General features: G+C 41.9%; 2 protein-coding genes across 3 annotated transcripts in view; one reads left to right on the top strand and one right to left on the bottom strand.

The window, feature by feature from the left end:
* The window catches only part of LOC129355537 (peroxisomal membrane protein PEX16-like), a 5,683-nt gene extending 292 nt beyond the window's left edge, over positions 1-5,391 (bottom strand). The window contains exons 1-11 of one of the 2 annotated variants that reach the window (XM_055025141.1): positions 5,223-5,391; positions 4,381-4,416; positions 3,949-4,025; positions 3,722-3,855; positions 2,583-2,683; positions 2,330-2,404; positions 1,757-1,897; positions 1,457-1,529; positions 816-935; positions 592-656; positions 1-85 (exon numbers count right to left, since the gene is read on the bottom strand). The exon at positions 1-85 is cut by the window's left edge and continues 292 nt beyond it. In XM_055025141.1, the coding sequence (XP_054881116.1) occupies positions 27-85; positions 592-656; positions 816-935; positions 1,457-1,529; positions 1,757-1,897; positions 2,330-2,404; positions 2,583-2,683; positions 3,722-3,855; positions 3,949-4,025; positions 4,381-4,416; positions 5,223-5,355 (1,014 nt within the window). In that variant the 5' untranslated portion in view covers positions 5,356-5,391 and the 3' untranslated portion in view covers positions 1-26. Of the gene's footprint in view, positions 86-591; positions 657-815; positions 936-1,456; positions 1,530-1,756; positions 1,898-2,329; positions 2,405-2,582; positions 2,684-3,721; positions 4,026-4,380; positions 4,417-5,222 lie in introns of both variants that reach the window. The other variant, XM_055025140.1, reaches the window with a different exon arrangement.
* Positions 5,392-6,327: 936 nt separating this feature from the next.
* Positions 6,328-17,061, top strand: LOC129355527 (cysteine--tRNA ligase, cytoplasmic-like). Its single transcript, XM_055025125.1, is given in 24 exon segments — positions 6,328-6,386; positions 7,404-7,688; positions 9,005-9,096; positions 9,585-9,673; positions 9,752-9,848; positions 10,214-10,312; positions 10,430-10,579; positions 10,669-10,771; positions 10,774-10,808; positions 10,882-10,970; positions 11,045-11,166; positions 11,300-11,412; positions 11,505-11,633; positions 12,310-12,439; positions 12,515-12,618; positions 12,698-12,795; positions 12,867-13,056; positions 13,445-13,507; positions 13,589-13,670; positions 13,744-13,824; positions 13,899-13,966; positions 14,868-14,927; positions 15,003-15,090; positions 15,208-17,061. Coding segments are annotated over 24 exon segments (2,517 nt in total). The 5' UTR covers positions 6,328-6,364; the 3' UTR covers positions 15,336-17,061.
* Positions 17,062-20,594: the final 3,533 nt, after the last annotated feature.

Genomic DNA, 20,594 nt, shown 5'->3' with positions numbered 1-20,594 from the left:
CAGCTTCCAGTCGGATCCACGGACGTTTATCCCCAGTTGTAGAAGTAGATCTTCTGCCAGGTGGGGAGGTATTCCATCAGAGGGCCTGAAACACGCAGAGACCAGTTCAGACGTCTGCAGCAAAACGACCCAAAGAGCAGAAACCAGGATCCATCTGGTGTCACCACAGCATCCCGTCCAACATGCTCAGCCAACAAATACGAGAATAAACTTACAGGACAAAGACGAAAGTTTGTAATATGAGAATAAACTCATAATGTTACCAGATTAAAGTTGTAATATTGGTAGAAAGTAGTCATTTTATCCCCAGTGCAAAGAATAATAAAAAGAATGTTTGGCGAAAGTTTAACCACATGATTCATCCTTTAGCAGCAGAACTGAAACGATCCAATGACCCGACAAGCTTCACTCATCAAAACCAGTTTGAAGAGTCAATTTAAACTTCCTTCTGACTATTGAGTCTTTATTCTTCTAATTTTATGACTTTTGTCATTTCAACCAAACATCCTCAGTCTGACCCTCGTCCTCCCACTTTTAGTCACTTCGATGGAAAACGCTGAAGTGTCTTCGTGACCCGACTGCGGTACTTACGCGCAACGAGTCCGATTCCCGGAACGTGATCCGCCAGAAGTCTGAGCAGGAAAACGATCTTCTCCCTGCAGACAAACCAACCAGATTTTCACTTCACTGAGGAAAAATTATTTTATGATAAACTGAATTGTGGATTTTCTTTGCATCTCAGCACTTTTTTTAACTGCAGTGTTGATTTTCACTAATCTAGTCGGGTCCACAGCTCGCCTGGACGTTTGACTCACTCGGAGAACTTGTCGTAGAATGGCGAGCGCAGCAGGTAGTAGCACAACAGGAAGGCCCGCCTCCTCATCTCGGCTTTCTCCCATCGGTTCTCCAGCTTGGCGTCGCTGAGGACGGCGAAGCTGCAGAAACCACAGGAGGGTGAGTCACTCTGCCATCCTGCAGGGAGGCAAACTCACTGCTACGGAACTAAATCAGGCCCAAAATGTATGTTTAAAAAAATGTTATGAAAAGTAGTTTGGAATTTTTTTACTGTATTTTTTCCAGTCCTTTGTTCAGTTTAGTTGCAAATTGCTTTAACCCAGATTCCTGTTCATTTAATTTTTGTCTTCAAACTTTATGGCCTCAGCTGATGCAGAGCTGAGGATTTATCTCAGGATAAATCAGTTTGAGCTTTGATTACCGATAAAAATATTTAAACAAAAAAAAAAAAAAAACAATTATCTCATTTAATTTTTCTGTTTTTCGCCTTATTGAAGATGAAATCCTGTTTTCTGAAAGATTTGATCAAATCCACATGAAGAAATAAGAACAAAAAGCCTAAAAATATGAATTAAGAGAAACATTAAATAAACAGCAGCATCCAGGACTATCCTCTAGACTAGCGTCAGCCAGGAGGAAGTTATTGGAGCAGTTTGTTTACCTGGAAAGCTCCAGGGCGGCAGAGACGAGCCACGGCTTCCACGACCGCTTCCCACAAACTCCGAGACACAGAACTGTCATCCGGAAAACTCAAGGAAAACAGCAGCTACTTCTGACTGAATGATAATAATAATTCAGGTGGTATAATCTGGTGGAAGGATGACAGACATGGAGGATCCTTCTCCATAACTGATTCACATAAACTTCAGCTGGAACCAGCTGAACCGTTCAGCTCCCTCTAGTGGTGCAGTGGAGCGGTGCAGCCTCAAACGGGATCTATTTTCAGTCGGTGGAAGGATACGGTGAACCAGCGGCCGGCTGATGTAAACCGACTCGGCCAGCGTCTCCTGGAAGCTGAGCTGTGTCGGCGGGCGGCTCTCCTTCAGGCTGCTCCTCCTCTTCCTCGCCGCCGCGCCCCACAGCCGGCTCTGCAGGGGCGGAGCTACAACACGGCACATTTCACACGTCACTGAAATCTGTGCTGAAACTTTCCTTTAGTCTGAAACGGCTGATTCCTGTTGTGACACATTTAAACCTGAACCCGAAATTATGAGAAAGACACACTGCTGGTTTCCATGGTGATTCCCTCCTTTTCTGGGGAGTTTGGTTAATAATTAAAATTTATTTGGTTAATAATAATATGACAACCAGGAAACTTTTCCAGATTACTTTTCATCTTATTCTGTAGTTACAGAAGCAACAGCTAAGGTTGTACTGAACTATTATGGGATGAAAAACAACTAAACAAAGTGGCAGAAATAAAAAAAATCACAGAGAAGACGCCGGAAAACAGGAAACCTAAAGATCCCAACATGGGGATCATTTTTATCTTTACGGCGTTTTTATTGGATTTTATTGGTTAAAAGTTTCTCACCGCTGCCCAGAGGTCTGATCACACGGCCTGACCTTTGACCCACAAAGCAGGCATCATCCTGGTCGTTGAGGTCGTCTGTGGAGGAAAACACCTGGTTCAGACAACATTTACTCTGCAGGAGTCCCTCTGGGCTGTGCTCTCAGTCCTGCTCATTTCAAAATGATTACAAAACGACAAAGGATAAAAACTCACAGAACCACAGAATCTTTTCTGGTTTTAAATAAGCAGTTATAAAAATGTAAATGAATCTGACCTTCAGAGACGTATTCGGACCCTCTGTCCAGGGGGATTATGGGAGGTGAAGTCTGCAGGCCGGATTTGTACAGCAGGAGAAGAACGAGACGAAAAGCAGCTCTGGAACAGAAGTACTGCAGCTTTAAGAGCAACATGACAACATTCTTTATTAAGTTTTATTTATTTATTAGTATTTTATTTTTATATAGAAAATGCCCATTATCTTTATTTATTTTCATTATTTTATATTTTAAAAAATGCAAATGATCTTTTACTTATTTATTACTATTTGATTTTCTTGTATAAAAAAATAATTTTATTATTTTGTTTTACTTATTGTATTTTTTTATTTTAAAAAGCCCAACTTATTTTTATTAAATTAATTTCAATTTGTTTATTATTTTACAAAGTTTTATGCAAAAATGGCAATTTTATTTTCTTTTTTTTAGTACCATTTTATTATTTATTAGATTTGTTTTTATAGGGAAAAGCTTGTTTCCTGCGGAGGCCTCATGAATGAACGATTCTGTTTTCTTCTGCGTTTCGTCTCAGTAATGGATCAACGGTGAATCTTTTTTCTACTTTCTGCTGTTATATGAAGTCATGTGAGGTTTTTCCATGAATGTTATTTTCTAATTTCTGAAGTTTTATGTCTTTTTCTCTAGGATCAAAATGAACCACAAACATACGATAAAAACAGAAACTTTTGGTAGGAAAGAAAAAAAAACATCCAAACTATTTGGACTTTTTCTCAGTTAATAAAATTATCTACTGAGTCTCTTTTGTTTTGGTCTGAATGATTTAAAAAGCTGTTAGACATAAAAACACAGTGAATAAACTGATTTTCAGGTTTTTGCACTAAAAGATAATAATAATAAACAGTTTAAAGTTGTATATATTTGAAATTTTAAATTGACATTAGTGACTGTTTACATAATAGATCATCATCGGCCCCTCAGGCTCCGTAATGTCATTTCATTAACAGATTCTGTTTTTATTTTCATTTAGAATTTTTACTATAGTTTTATTTTTTAATTAAAAATACCAATTTTTCGTCATCTTTATAAACTTCCTGCCTCCTGATTACAGTAAAATTTACAGGAATCTTTTCAACATTTTCATAGTTTTAATGCTGATAGGGAAATAAAGAAGTTTTACTTGAAAATCTGAATGAGTGTGATGACCAGCCAGCGGCCCGCCTCCCCCCACAGCTTCCCGGCTCCCATCTCCAGGAAAACCTCCACGTACTCCAGGACCGACAGCCAGGTGAGGAGTCTCTGCTGGGAGAGAGGCTGGACAGGCAGCAGCAGAAGTTGCATCTTAATGGGCCTGAATGTCAGGAAGTGATGAAACTCTGCAGGAAGATGAATTACAGCCAAGCTCACCGCCGAGAAGGCGCATCGCAGGCCTTTCCGCAGGATGCTGTCGTTGAACAGGACCAGCAGGTTGGAGGCAGAATAGACTGAAAATACGACAGGAAGCAAAGATTGTAGAGAAAAAACTGTCCGACCAATCAGGGGCGAATTCATCTTACAGAAATCTGAGTCTGACGTAAACGAGGTTTATGATTGGTTCAGAATTCAAAGAAGAAGAAAAATAACATTTGAATCATCTTCTTCAGGTTCAATTTGTTTTCCACAAATTAAAATCCAGTTTAAAGGAGCAAATTTGGAAAATGCTTGTGGAAAACAAGCAGCGGCGGATACATGTGATTCCACTCAGAAGAAATGAATGAAGTGCCCGTTTGAGGTCAGAGGTCAGAGCGGTCCCCTGAGGTGTTGGTGTGTCAGAGACGGCTGCAGCACAACTTTACTCACCAAGCTCAGAAATCTCATGAGAGTCAGCGAAGCGCCCTGAAATGAAAGCAGCAACATTTTACTTCCTGCAGACATGAAACTTTTTCCCACGGAGCCGAGAGACGGAGAAGAACCGACGATTGTCCTGAACCAACATGTCCGTTCCCTCCTCAGCCTGAATTCTTCCGGTTTTCTCTGGCCGTGATGAGACTCCGCTTTGATCCGAGACATCCCATAATACCTCAGGCTGCTAGTCCTGCTGGAAGCTGAACCTTGACCCCGGTTTTGGTTGTTCTGTGGGTTTTCTTACAGGATTGTTCTGGTTTAGAGCCGTCCAGCTTCCCACATGATGCTGTCACCACCATGCTTCACATTAGTGATGGTGCATTCAGGTGATGTTCAGCAGTTTGCTTGGAGTCTGCAAAGTTCCTCAAAACTCATTTTGCCCTTTTTTGGGAATCTTCTTCCTGCTCACCAGCAAATGCGTCCTCTAAATTTAAATAAGCATCTTAATGATGGTTTAATGCTTTTATTAGTTCAACTTTACAAAGTTGTTGCTTTATTTAAAAAATTATTTTTGTTAAATCTTCTTTATGGATGTCAACTAAATATCCCCATGTCAGAGATGATGGACGGTGAAATAATCTCATTATCATTATAATAAATCTGCCACTGATAATTAATATTCAGCGGCATCAAAACAAAGACCATTTACAAATGAGAAACCATTTATAATTTTCATTCCTCTGTACAGTCCTTTGCTACTGTGTGATGTTCATGGAGCTGCGGGTGCTTCATGGAGCTGCGGGTGCTTCATGCAGCTGGATGTTCGGGGTGCGGATGCTTCATGGATCTGGACTCACCTGCGATCAGGTAGGACAAGGTTCGGACCGTGTTCTCCAGCTGAGCGGTGGCTGCAGGATTCTTCCGAACAAACTCCGTATATCGCTCATAAACGCGACTTAAAGCATCGATTGATTCCTTAAAGTTCGACATTTCAACTCAAACTAAAACAATAATTCCCTTTTCAGCCGACCGTTCACATTCAACCTCAGTTTTCTGCACTTTCACATCAGATTTTACAAAAACAAACAAACTTCCGCGTCTTTTCAGTCTTCTTCTTCCCCTTCAAGACGTGGCTGTGCTGCCCTCTGGCGGATGCAGTCCGATACCGCTTCTTTTTCTGACCGCTTCGTCCTTGTGGAGTTTCCGTGTTTTCTGCGCACATGGGTTCAAAATTTCATTTTAAACAGATTCCCTCAGTAATTTTTCACTTCAAGCAGTTCTCATCGATGAAAACACAAAACTAGCATTTAAAAAAAATCTAAATACAACATAAGACAATTAAAAGTTATTTTTGACACAGAAACTCAGCATGTTTTATACGTGACATGGCAGAATTGTGGTGATAGTGACTCAGGCCTGCATGTAGACATACTAAAAAGCTGAGTGGAAGGTAAAGGTGGAAAGATAAACTGGCATCCGGTATTAAAAATAATTTTAAAAAAAGCTGAACCTAGATGATGGACTAGTTCCAAAAACCAAAATACTCACTTTACAGCCTTTGAGGTTTTTTTTTAATTAAAGATCTCTGCAAGAAGGAGAAATCAAACATTGGAAAGCATCCAAAATGCAAAAATTCTCATATAAAGTGGAACAACTGTACATATATTGCATGTTGTGATACGTATAATAAAATAAAATACGATTATATATGATTTTCTATTATCTGTTAGCCAGAATAATCAGAAATAGACATATGAAATGCGTCACTGTCTTTAATTTGCCAATTCATTAATTATGTTGCACTGTTTGAATAAAATTACTGAACTTTTTAAAAATTACTAAAAAATATTTTATCCTGAAAAACACCTGTTGCGACACATGTGTTGGTGAGTCCGACAGTCATTAGTGTCCCCCGCTGCCGGTGTTCTGACACATTAATTCCTGTTTCTGCTTCCGGTCCGGTTATTGTTGCATCAGCATCTCATTGAGACCTGTGGCCATGTCGAGCTCACCGGAGACAGGTACAGTTTTTACCGCCTATTACCTGTTATTATCACCGCTGTTTCCTCAGACACGAGGCCGGTAGGAAGCAGAGGCAGGCCGGTTTAATGTTTCAGGGGCTGTCAGGCTAAATTAGCCTCTGTTAGCTCTGTTAGCGAGCGGCTCGGCTAAATCAGCGGAACTCTGTTTAAGAAACGATCATTCAAGACTTTTTATTTCAGTGTTTATGTTTTGTAAAACAAAGAAATGAATAAAGGAATATAATTTAGCAATATCTGAATATGTTCAGTTCGGCATAATTATTAAACTAAATAAAGTGTTTCTTAAAACCAAAATCTATCATGTTATTCTGACAGAAATCATTTAAATGAATTGGGCATTTAAACTGAAGCTCATGCATATGAATATGTTTTTATTTATTATGTTCACAGCTTTCCTTTTTAATTTACCTGACATTAATCATGAGATCAATTAATAAAACATACCCTGTATGTCATATTATATATATCAAAAGGTTTGTTTCATCCTTTAAATATATTATATTCTGCAATCTGCATGATGTGAAATATTTTTTCCCCATTTTCATCCTTCATCTTCATGCATGGTTTCTCTTTCATTTTGTTCTGGTGTTGAATCCTCATCTGCTCCTTTTCCTGTCTTGAATTTCTCTTTCCTGTTTTCTTTGTGAATGCATCATCTTTTTGTTTTGTGAGTTTTCTGATTAGCTCCTTTATTTGATCCTGGTTATGTTTGGGAATCAGCAGATGGTTTGCAGTAGTTAAACCCAGGTCTTAAACCGGTTTCCACTCAGGTCATATTTCAGGGTTTTAATTCTCCTCTTTTATGGAAAATATCGCCAGACGAATGTCGTTCCCTCATGAAGATGATTTGCCCCGTATTTTCTACATTTTCTGCAGTAAATCTCTCTAAAGTCCTGAAAAGCATTGATCAGGATGACTTTAGCTGCTTGCTGGATGGTTTTCTGTGAGGAAATGAGGATTTGATCAGAGGTTTTGCTCTGATTTTTTTCTCTCCAGAGGATGAGGACAGTGGCAGCTGCTCGGCTGCTAACGTCTGCCCTCTTGTTTCTGCAGCCTTTGAGTTTGGCTCCTTGCTGCAGATTAACGAGGAGGCCGCGCTGATGGCGGCCCTCAACGACTACCTGAGCTCACGCAGCTACCTGGCGGGCTTCGGCCCCTCCCAGGCCGACCTGAGAGCCTTTAGGCTCCTCCCCCGCCCCCCCGCCCCGCAGCACGTCCACGCTCTGCGCTGGTACAGACACATTTCCGCCCTGCAGCAGGACCTGAGTGCAGACGGCAGCAGTGAGTAGACAGTTGACGTGAAGCAGGTTTCTTCAGAGAACCATGAACCCACAGTTCCTCTGGAGTGTTTCAGCTAGAGCTTTGGCCTGTGGGTGGCGCTCTGCGGCGCAGCGGCTTATCGCTGCTCAAACAGCTCAGGGTCAGGAACACCTGCAGCCCCAGAAACATCACAGCTGCTGCCTCTGTTTGTCCTCTCACTGCATGTTGTTCTACCAGATCATCCGTCCTTTCCGGAAACTTTTCTTTCAGCTTTTTCTGCTTTTTCTGTTTACAAAGCTTCAGCAGCTGCTGTGAAAATCTCTAAAAATAAATAAATCTTTAATGCATCAGTAGAATGTCTCTATGAATGATAGAATAATTTGTATTAAGAAACAATTCAAGGCATAGCCAATCAGAAAATGTAAAAATCACCATGGCACCGTTACCCAGTGGTTCCTGTCCCTGCATCTCTGCACCAGCTCACTGAAACACACCAACAGCTCCACCAGTTTGGTAAATGTATCGAAACAACTTTAATCTTTTCAGGCAGTTTGGAGAATAACAGCCAATATAAAATAATAACAAAGAAACTGATAAATAAACTAGAACAAACCTTCAAAATGGTTCAGAAAGTGCATTTAGAAATTCAAGGTGTAGAATTAGATTGAACAGATTGTCACCAATAATCTATTCAATAAAAATCTATTTATTTTTCCAAAACTTTCTGAATCTTCCTGAAAGTTTTAATTTTGCTGTCAAAACTTTCATCTTCCCGTTTTGCAGATATTTCATCTAAATGTCTTTAAACTGAAACAATAAAATCTTTTTTGAAGTTAAATATTTGGATGAAACAGGAATCAACCTTTTTTATAATCTTTAGAATATTTTCTGCTTTTTAACACGAGAAACCAGATTTATATTCCTGAGTTATATTTGAGTAACTTAAAGAAAAAAAAGGACATTTAGGAGGATTTTGCTACAAGTAAATTTCTTCTGCATTAGTAATTTTATCATGATGTATTTCTGCTCTTGTTAGTTTTTGTTAAATTTCATATTCAAAGAAATTTATTTATATTTATGACATTCATCTGAATTATTTTCCTTTTGGTCTTTAAAATGCAACATTTCCATATAACTTTATATTTCGGTCTCTAATTATGCCCATATTTATATATTAAATGATGTTTTGATCAGTTATTCAGAACTCAAGTCACTTTTTTGCTCTTCAGTCATTTCTGGACGGTGAGATTTTATTTTCACTTGAGTAAAAACAAGCTGAAGTTTTGTCATGTTTGTCTCCTTGGTGTGAATGTCACCAGTTTCTGGTTTCATTCCAGTGAAGGGGAAACGGGTCCAGCCTCCATGGTCGCCACCGGCGGGAACAGAAGTTCCTCAGCTGCGGCTCTACAACAGCCTGACCAGAACCAAGGTACGGCGTAGAACCGGCAACTCTGGGCTGCAGAACCCAGCAGCTGCTGCAGAACCCAGCAGCTGCTGCAGAACCCAGCAGCTGCTGCAGAACCCAGCTGCTGCAGAACCCAGCAGCTGCTGCAGAACCCAGCAGCTGCTGCAGAACCCAGCAGCTGCTGCTGCACTTTAAGGTGCTAAAACACCTGCATGTTCACCTGATCAGGCAGAATATGATCTATAGACCAATTCACATGTTAGAAACTAAACAATAAGGAGCAGAGGCGGCGCTGGGGGGGAGCTCAGGGTGCCAAACTGTTTAACACAGCAACACTTGAATTAGTCTGTCTGCTGCTAAAGGTCAATAAATCTAAAACTCACCTGCAAAGCTGTGAAGTTTTACTGTAGAAAACCTCATATAGAGCAGAAACCAGGCTGGTCCGATCGCTGAGCCCTGCAGTACACCGCAGCCTCAGCCGGTTCTGTTTAATCGCCGTCTCGTTGTTCCAGGAGCCGTTTGTTCCCCAGAAGGGCAACAAGGTGACATGGTACTGCTGCGGCCCCACCGTTTATGACGCCTCACACATGGGACATGCCAGGTAACCGGGTCAGAACCAGAAACCCAGAACCAGGCCAGAACCTCTCCGTCCTGACCAGCCGCTCCGCCTCTGTTGCAGGTCCTACATCTCCTTTGACATCCTGCGGCGGATCCTGAGGGATTACTTTAAGTATGACGTCCTCTACTGCATGAACATCACAGACATCGACGACAAGGTGAGAATCCAGCGGTTCTGGAAGGTTCTGAAGGTTCTGAAGGTTTGAAACGGTCCTACATGCTGCAGGTAAACTGGAACGTCTCATCAGTCATTTTTTCTTAACAGCAAAGTGAAAAACAATAAACAATGTGTAAAAACGTGGTGATGTTCTGCACTGTTGCAGCTCAATAAGCCAAATTAAATGAGTTGTTTCTGCAGCAAATTATATCTTTGAAAGTTTCTGGAAATGTTCTGGATTTTCAACAACCAATTATTTTTAACAATGCAGAATTATGAGCTTCATGCAGTTTTGATTTTCGGGTGTCTAACAAACAAAATGTAGCAGTCAGATAATCCAGGCATCTGGTTCTCCTCCTGGTTCAGATCATCAAACGGGCCCGGCAGAACTTCCTCCTGGAGCGGTACAGGGAGAAGCGGCCGCAGGCGGCTCAGATCCTGCAGGATGTCCTGAACGCACGAGTGGTGAGTCAGAGATCGGATCCGATGCGCCGGTCGAGATCGGATCAGCAACGACATGGCGGTCCGGTCCGGTCCGGTCCGGTCCGGTCGCAATCAGTTTCCTCCTCCATCTTCCTGCAGCTGTTCCGGGAGCAGCTGGCCTCCACCACGGACCCGGATAAGAAGCAGATGTTGGAGCGTCTGGATGCCGCCGTTGCCGCCGCTCTGCTGCCCCTGCAGGGGGCGACGGAGAGCAACGCAGCAGCTGACGTGCTGCAGCCTCTGGCTGAGGTCAGGCGGACCGAAACGCTGCAGAACTCCTCATCCTGCTGCTGTTCCAGTTCCTCTGTAACAGAGTTTGGTGTTAATTATTTTCCCAGGTTTTGCTGGAGAACTCGAAGGACTTGCTGTCCGACTGGCTGGACAGGCAGTTTGGAAGTGAAGTCACAGAGAACTCCATCTTCTCCGTCCTGCCGAAGTTCTGGGAGGGGAGTTCCACAGAGACATGGAGGCCCTGAACGTAAGCTGCAGGCTCCGCCCCCTCCGCCCGATCAGCTGAGCGAGAGCTTCATCTCTCTCTCCACGCCCCCCAGGTTCTGCCTGCCGACGTTCTGACCCGAGTCAGTGAGTACGTCTCGGAGATCGTGGAGTTCGTGAGGAAAATCGTCTCCAATGGTTACGGGTGAGGACAGTACCATCTGAAGGGTTCTCCAGCAGCCGCTGCCTCTGATCCGTTTGGTTCTGGGATGTCTGCAGGTACGAGTCCAACGGGTCCGTCTACTTCGATACCCAGAGGTTTGATTCCAGTCCACAACATTCGTACGCCAAGCTGGTCCCAGAGGCTGTGGGAGACCAGAAGGCACTGCAGGAAGGAGAAGGTACGGCAGGAGGCGTCTTACCTGGAGCTAACACCAGGAGGCGTCTTACCTGGAGCTAACACCAGGAGGCGTCTTACCTGGAGCTAACACCAGGAGGCGTCGAACCTCATTTTCGTCCCGATCTTCTCTGCAGGTGATCTGAGCATCTCAGCAGACAGACTGAGTGAGAAGAAATCCCAGAACGACTTCGCTCTGTGGAAAGCCTCGAAGCCCGGCGAGCCGTCCTGGGACTCTCCATGGGGGAAGGTGAGCGGCTGCCGCCATTTTCCTCCTGATTCTCATGTTCCACGCTTTAATAACTGAGAGTCTGTGTCCTCCTGTGGCGGCGGCGGCGGCAGGGTCGGCCCGGGTGGCACATCGAGTGTTCAGCCATGGCCGGCTCCATCCTGGGAGAGTCCATGGACATCCACGGAGGAGGCTTCGACCTGCGCTTCCCCCATCATGACAACGAGCTGGCCCAGTCCGAGGTCACTTCCTGTCACTTCCTGTCACTCTCTTGCTTATGTTTTGCTTCCAAACAGCCAAACCTGACACCAACTCTGTTGGTGGGGTTGGGACGATAAATCAATTTTATCAATTAATCAAATTTTTATTTCTGAAGATTTAAATTTTGGAAAATTTACTTTTTTAACATTTTTGTGCTCATTGTATTTCCATAATTGAGAGCGACGTCAGGGCGGCCATCTTGTCTTAAAGCATGTTTTACAGCTGCAAAATATGTCAGGCTACAATTTATTTCTTTAATTACTAGAATGAATTTTCACAGAACTCAATTTCTGCCAAAACAACTCAGAAATTTTGAGATTAATCTTGGATATTTTCAGGTAAAAAACATGGAAATTTTGAAAAGTTAAACATTTTCAACTTTTTCAACTCATAAAATCATCAACAGTGAATTTGTTTTTACTTTTGAAACTCAGAAATTTCATTGTCTTCCAGAAAATGTTTTTGAAATTTTTGTCAGAATTGATTTCTGATTGTTTTCTATCTACAGTGGGCCAAATACGCCGCCATGAGACAATCATTCAGATTAATCTGATCTCTCATCATGGCGGTTCTGTTTGGCGGTTCTGTTTGGCTCGGTTGGTCTGTTTGGCGGTTCTGTTTGACGGTTCTGTTTGAGCCCAGCTGTTTTTTCTTCAGGCGTTCTTCCAGAACGACTGTTGGGTCCGTTACTTCCTGCACACCGGCCACCTGACCATCGCCGGCTGCAAGATGTCCAAGTCTCTGAAAAACTTCATCACCATAAAGGACGCCCTGGCGAAGAACACAGGTGAGTGTGCCTGCGTTGTTGGGCGAGCGTCGGCCTGCAGGCGCCCCCTGCTGACGTGAGCCGTTCCTCCCGCAGCGCGCCAGCTGCGCCTGGCCTTCCTCATGCATTCCTGGAAAGACACGCTGGATTACTCGGCCAACACCATGGAGTCGGCCGTCCAGTACGAGAAGTTCATGAACGTAGGTGCCGCCGCCGCCTCGGGCGACTCCCCGCCGCCTCGCTCGGGTCTAAAGCTGCCGGTTCTCTTCCCGCCTGCAGGAGTTCTTCCTGAACGTCAAAGACATCCTGCGGGCGCCGAGCGACCTGACCGGACGCTACGAGAAGTGGGAGGCGGAGGAGGCGGAGCTTAACAGCAGGTGAGACATCAGAGGACAGGAAGCAGCTTCAGCCTCCACACACACCAACAGCGCACCTGTGTGTGTTCCAGTTTCTACGACAGGAAGTGGGCTGTTCACCTGGCGCTGTGTGACAACATGGACACTCGCAGCGCCATGGAGGAGATGAGGCTTCTGGTCGGCCTCAGCAACAGCTACATCGCCAGCAGGAAGAGCGCCAAGCTGAGGCCCAACCGCCTGCTGCTGGAGAGCATCGCCTCCTACCTCACCGCCATGATGAAGGTGATGATGATGATGGAGGAGGAAGACGGGGAGTCAACCAATCAGGAAGGACGTTCAATGAGCTCGTTTCTAAGAAATAAAGTGACAAATTAATTATGTAATTTAATTGGATTAAGTCAAGTAATTGGTTGAATTATTTTATTAAATTGATTACTCACATTAATAAAACCATTAAAATCATCTGTTTACATTAATTAATGTAATTAATTAAAACCTTAATATTTCAGAAATAAAAAAGGGATTAAAAAAGAAACTCAAATTAATTTACCTAATAAATAAATTATACTAAAATTATCCATTTAAATAACTAAATTTTTTTTTAAATTCTTCATTTAATTTGTGATTTAAAAGCTGTTTGTGCATCAACAATCTTCTGGCTCTGCTCCAGATATTCGGAGCCATCGACGGATCCGATCCCATCGGTTTCCCAGTCGGAGGACAAGCTGTGGATGTGAGTGAACGGCTGATCTGTTGGGAGAACCCAGCTGGGAAAAACCTGTGCAGTGACCCGGTTCTGGTCCGATCTTTACAGCTGGAGAGCACGGTGATGCCCTACCTGGCGGTTCTGTCCGACTTCAGAGAGGACGTCCGGAAAATCGCCCGGGAGCAGAAAGGTGAGGCCGAAACCCGACGTTCCGGATCCCGTCCGGGCTTCCAGAACTGACTCTGTTCTCCCGACCCGTCCAGTGACGGCGCTGCTGCGGCTCTGCGACGCCGTCCGGGACGACACGCTGCCGGAGCTGGGCGTCCGCCTGGAGGACCACGAAGGTGACGCAGCTTTTTAAAAACGGGTCCAACAGGAAGTCCGCAGCGGCTCGGGTCAAACTGAGAATGTGTTTCAGGTCAGCCCACCGTGGTGAAGCTGGTGGACAAGGAGACGTTACTGAGGGAGCGAGAGGAGAAGAAGAAGGTGAGGCTCACTGATCAACTCTGATACGTTTGTAAAACAATAAAAGTTTTTACATGTTCGCCGTCTCGTGTATCGAATGGCGCGATAATCTGCACTGCAAAAACTCAAAGTCTCACCAAGTCATTCGGTCCAGACAGCTGCAGATACAGAAGACTGGAAATAAGGCAAAGCGAAAGCTGAGCAGAGAGAATCACAGCGCTGTAAAAAATACTCCTAAATGTACAGAAAAAATTAATGTAACTAGTTATTACCGGGTCGTAACTAATAAGTAACTTGTTTTAATAAATAGATTGATTGATCTGCAGTCAGACGGTTTGAATGAATTATTATGTTATTAGATGATTAATCATAAAAACACCTTTTTAATGTAATATTGGAAATACATTAAAAAATGCAAATAAACTAACAAATTCCTTTTTTAATGATCAGATAATAACCATGATAATTGATTTAGTGATCATTTGCAGGAAATAATGAATCTGCAGCTAAAAATGAAACGTTTCTGCTGGGCTGAACATCGGATCAGATTAGGGATAATCTGGTGATTCAGTTTTGGATCAACTGATTAATAATTGAATGTAAAAGGTGGTTAACATGAGATTCTTTTTACAGAACCAGCGAAAGCTAAAGCCTTCATCAGTGTTGGTTAATTTATAGACAAAGTTTTTAAAGTTGTTTATAGTTTTGGTTTAGTTTCTGCCTGACTGTTTTTCAGGAAACTGCCTTTTTGAGCCTCTAATGCTCCAGTTATCAATTAATCAATTACTAAATCAGTTGATGGTTATCATAATAATGGTGGAGATCGTTCCAGACCTGCAGCAGAGTGAGAATGAAAGCATGAATCAGTTCTTCCATCAATCAACAGTTTGAACTGATGATGAAACTTTTCCTTCGTTCCCAGATGGAGGAGGAGAAGAAGCGGAAGAAGGAGGAAGCTGCCAGGAAGAAGCAGGAGCAGGAGGTCCGTCAGACATTTTGAATCGCTTGGATTCGCCGACTCGTTCGCCCAATAATCACTTTGCTCTCTCTCTTCCAGATGGCGAAACTGGCCAAGATGAAGGTCCCTCCGTGTGAGATGTTTCGCCTGGAAACAGACAAATATTCCAGGTTTGACGAGACGGTAAGTGGGACATTCAATCTCCTCCCAAACGAAGCCAAAACGTTTTGGGTCCATTTGAAGATGTTTTTGAACAGTTTTCAGTTTTGAAAACTTGGCATCTTTCCCGTTTTCCTCCCCTCAGGGTTTTCCACTCATGACGCTGAAGGAAAGGAGCTGAGCAAAGGCCAAGCCAAGAAGCTGCGGAAGCTGTTTGAGGCTCAGGAGAAGCTCCACAGCGAGTATCTGCAGATGAACCAGAACGGGAACTGAGTCCGCTTCCATCTGACGCAGCTTCAGTCGGGATCAACGAACCGTTTTATTCTCCTCCACAAATGTCTGAATGTGTGGAAGAAGAAACGTTTCCTCCATCAGCAGAACCCAGCTGCGCCTGCCGCTTCGGCTGGGATCCAACTCATGAACTTCATCTGTGACGGCTTCCATCATGCATTCCTATCAGCCGTTCGTTCATCCATTCATTCATTCATCCATCCGTCTGTAAACGGATTCAAACAAACTGCGACGCCGAGTCTCCAACAGGGGAAACTGAAGTCAGGAAAACCTGAGAAGCTTCAACCAAACTGGAGGCAAAAATGTTCATTTGTGCTGCTTTGAATATGTCAATAAAGGTTTAAAGGTCAAAAGGTCAACCAGCCAGCCCACATCACTCAAATCAAACTAAATTGGTGTCAATGTTATGTTTGTGCTGGTTTGTGTAGCTATCATATAAAAGATGTTAATGTCTCCAGAGGTCATCAGAGGTCAACCAGGGGAAGCTCACATTTTCAAAACCAAACAGTTTTTCTGGTTTGTGTCGTAGGTTTTTTTTGGTTTTGCCACTATCATTTTAAACATATAAATACATGTTTCCAGAGGTCATGAAAGGTCAACCAGCTCCTCCATCTTCCATGCATTTAATATAAATGGGTGCGAAATAATTGGATTACATTTTTATTAATATATTTAAAATGATAGCGGCACAAAAGTTTGACAACAATCTTGATAGATTTGGATGATGTGGGTGGAGCTGGTTGACCTTTTGACCTTTAAACTTTCATTGAAATCTTTGAAGCCAAAGCAGCATAAATGTAGTGGAGTTGATTGACAGCAGGTTTGACTGGTTGACCTTTCATGACCTCTGGAAACATTTATTAATATATTTACAAAGATAACATCAGGTTTCAAAGGTGGAGGGGAAACTCGCTCAGGTTAGTAATTACTGTCAGAAAAGCTTCTGATGTTGGTTCTGGAAAAACGTTCCTGGGATAAAATCATCTTGTTGGGATAAGATAGATAATAACAGCTTTTCACGTTTCCAGGTCCGTTTTCTCCGGTCTTGGTGTCGTCTCTGTGAAAACGGACCGAGTTTGTATTGTTGTGGTTCTGCCGATAAATCCCAAGATGCTCCAAACGGAGGAGCTGCAGGATCCGGGGAACATCAACAGATCTGACAGGAAGAGCTGAGCTTTTTTAGTCAAACATCCATCCATTACTGCTAGTATTTTCTACTGATTTATTAGAAACTCGTGTTTCTGTGAAGGCGCAGCTGCAGGTTGTGAAGAAGATGCTCCAATAAAAACAGTCAGAGACACAGGTGGTGTCTTTATTTCAGACAATACAGACTCATTCAGATCAGAAGCATCAATCAGAAACTCCTCAAAATATTTCCATTGATCCAACAGACCAGGAATCTGAGTCAGATGTCATTTGCTCCACATGCAGATCACTGACAACTCAAGACACATCTGGGAACCACAAAGTTTAAGATTTAAAAACTGAAACTTTACATTTTAAATAAAGTTGTACCAAATACAACTTTATTTAAAGTTGTGTTTTGATGTTTTTCACTGAAATTGCAAAAAATAATTTTGTACATTTCTGAACATAAATCAGGTTCTGCCTCTTTCCCTGGTTAAAAATCGGCTCACGATGTTCTGATGATGTACAGTTTGTTTTTTTTCTGTTTTATTTCTGAGTTCATTAAATTGTTGTAATTTAAGTTCAAATGTAGACTAAAATAATTATACTTTGTGTTGCACCTTAAAAGTTCCCCATTTTAAGAACTTGGTTTAGTCTACGTCTTTATTTTATAAAATATTAAATTTGAACCCTTTGATCTGCACCAGCTGCCTGACTTTGGACACAATATTTATATTTTCATTTAAAAAGTTGAAGTTCTGGTTCAGCAGTGAATCAAATAAGATCTTTTAACCGGTTAATATATGAATCATCTAGAAACATAGAATTAGTGACAAATATTTATTATTGAAATGTTAAAATAAATAAAAGTAATTGTCTTATTCCAGAGGATATTTGATACAAACAGGAAGTTGCTGTTTAACACGCTGTGAAGAAGCATGTTGTTACACATGGAGGCAACCAGCTTCATTTACATGAGCAACTTTTTGAAAAGGAAAGTATTAATAGGAGTATTTTTACTGCACTGAACTGCAGTGAAGTTTCTGGCAACCCAGAAACGCATCAGCCTACAATTTATGTTTGAGTGAGACCTCCTGTCTACACACCAGCTTTGTTTCTGAGCGCTGTTCTTTATATACAAGCTTTTTGTTGTGAAAAACAGATTTTTTATATATATATATATGTTTATTGAGTTTTCACACACACATTTAACAGATTACTATGTGAGAGAGATATACTCTTACCAACAAAACAGTACAAATAAAAACATACAATAACCAAAAGTAAAATAAATTAAGATACGAACAGGTCGAGACAATTATCTAGATAACTGGATACAGTGCACTGATTACCATTTACACTTCCGGGTGTTACAACCAGTATTTTACAACAGTATTTTACAGATCTTATTTTCTTCCGGGAGAGATACAAAATTCGGGATGTTAGTTCGAACATAATTTCTAATTTGCAGGTATCTAAAAAAATCCGCATCCGGAAGAGAAAAACAGCTCTTCAGCATTGCAAATGAGGCGAACTTTTTGTTAATATACAAATTTTTCAGCGTAATTAGGCCTTTTAGTCTCCAATTTTTAAATGATACATCCGACAGCGATGGGGGAAAAGCATGGTTACGGTACATTGGGGCATGAACTGAGGTCTCTGGTAGGTTGCAGTATATCTTAATTTGTTTCCATATTTTCAAACAATTTAAAACAACCATATTATTTATTCCATTATTTGTTGGAGATGTTGGCGTCGAGAAAAGAAGTGCCGAGAGAGAGCTATTTGTAACACTAGATCTTTCAATAGCCACCCAGGGGGAGAGTTTGCAGGAAGTTCCTGAGTATCATCTTCCTGCCAATACATCAGGCTCCTTGCATTCGCTGCCCAATAGTAGTGCTGGAAGCAGGGCAATCCCAACCCCCCCATCCTTCTCGGTTTGTGTAAGTGAGTTTTTGATATTCTATGAGCTTTAAAGCCCCAGACAAAGGGCAAGATTATTGAGTCCAGAGATTTAAAAAAGGCCTTCGTTATGAAAATAGGCAGACCCTGGAAAAGATATAAAAATTTAGGCAAGGACACCATCTTAATAGCATTGATGCGGCCCATCATTGAGAGTGGGAGTGTTCTCCATCTATCAATATCTTTCCTAAGATTATCCACTTTTTCTAAAAAGTTCAACTTGAAGATTTGTTTAGGGTCTTTAGGCAGAATAACTCCAAGATATTTCAGTTTGTCAGTTATCTTAAACAAGAGGTTATCTAAGAATTCAGGAGTGAGTCTAACACCTAGTGGCATAAATTCACTCTTCTGCCAGTTAATAGTGTAACATGAAATCTCGCCAAATGATTGAATGAGGTCTAGGAGAATTGGTACTGATTTCTCAGGCTGTGATACAAAAACAACAACATCATCAGCATATAATGAAATGTGATGGTCAATGTTTCCCAGCTGAATTGGTTTGATTAGGGAGTGTTTCCTAATACTAATGGCGAGGGGTTCCATAGCAACCACGAAAAGTAGAGGGCTAAGGGGGCAACCCTGACGGGTTCCTCGATGCAGGAGGAAGGGCTCTGACTTGTCCTGGTTTGTGAGGACAGAGGCAGAGGGTTGAGCATACATTGTTTTAATCCACGACACAAATTTACTACCAAACCCAAATTCCTCAAGTACAGTCAAAATGTAAGGCCACTCCAGTTGGTCAAACGCCTTTTCAGCATCCAGGCAAATAGCAGCTCCCTTAAACTTACTGTCAAATTTGTGATACATAATGTTCATTAACCGCCTGATATTAAAGAATGAAAACCTTTTAGGGATGAAGCCCGTTTGGTCCGGATGGACAATAGAGGAAACATGTTTATCTAGCCTATTTGCCAGTACTTTAGCGAATATTTTAATGTCGGAGTTCAATAGTGAGATAGGGCGATATGATGAGGGCTCTGTCTCCTCCCTACCTTCTTTATGTATTAATGTGATATTGGCTTCATACATAGTGGGGGGAAATTTCCCTGAATCAAGAGAGTGAACGAACATCCTCTGGAGGAGGTGAGCAATCTTCTGGGCATATCTCTTATAGAGCTCAGTTCCGAAACCATCTGGTCCTGGGGCCTTGGCATTGGGAAGTGATTTGATTACATCAACAATCTCTTCCACAGTAATGTCTGCATTGAGCGCCTCTCGCGCGACTTCACTCATCTTTGGGAGGTTCAGATCTTTAAGCCAGCTTGAGATATTTCCTTTTGCTTTAGACCTGTATAGTTGCTCATAATATTCCTTAAATGAATCGTTTATATTTCTTGGTTCAATTACAATTTTTCCTGTCTTGGATTTAATTTTATGTATTGCCCTGTTGGCCTGCAAGCCCCGCAGCTGACGAGCCAACAGTTTATGGGGTTTATCACTCAGCTCAAAGTGTTTCTGCTTAATTTTAAACATCTGATCGAGCACCCGCCTGGACAAGATAGTATTATATTCATATTTTAAGACAAGAATGTTTTCTAAAGTCGAAGGATTGGAAGAGGACTTGTAATTAGATTCTAAGCGTGCTAATTCAGTCTCAATTTCTGAGAGGCGTTTCCGTTTTTTGTTTTTCAGGAACTTTTCAAAAGAAATAATATGACCCCTAATCACAACTTTGAAAGTTTCCCATAGTGTAGAGTCTGTAACATCTTTTGTATCGTTAGTATCTATAAAGTCAGAAATTTTATCATCTAGGAATTTACAGAATGTCTCCTGTGATAGAAGGGATTGGTGGAAACGCCAGAAATATTGTTGTTTCCTATGGTTAAGATCGAGAGTCAGTGAGATTGGAGAGTGATCAGAGATTAGAAGCGTATGGTATTTGGAGGATATCACATTAGGTATTAGTTTAGCATCCAACAGAAAATAGTCTATTCTTGAATACGATCTATGTACATTTGAGAAAAAGGAATAGTCCCTGTCCACCGGATGCTGCAGTCTCCAAGCATCAACCAAATCTGTTGTTGTCATGAGGTTGTTAAAAAACCACAGAGGGTGAAAAACAGATTTTAACATGACAATTCTTTATGATGTTGTGATATATTTTCACATTTTTGTATTATTAAAAACGTAATTTTATATTTTACCTGTCGG

Source organism: Poeciliopsis prolifica, unplaced genomic scaffold (genome assembly GCF_027474105.1).
Source record: "Poeciliopsis prolifica strain line A6 unplaced genomic scaffold, Auburn_PproV2 SCAFFOLD137, whole genome shotgun sequence".
NCBI lineage: Eukaryota > Metazoa > Chordata > Actinopteri > Cyprinodontiformes > Poeciliidae > Poeciliopsis > Poeciliopsis prolifica.
The sequence above is the reverse complement of the archived record's forward strand: the minus strand, read 5'-3'. Positions and strand labels throughout refer to the sequence as shown.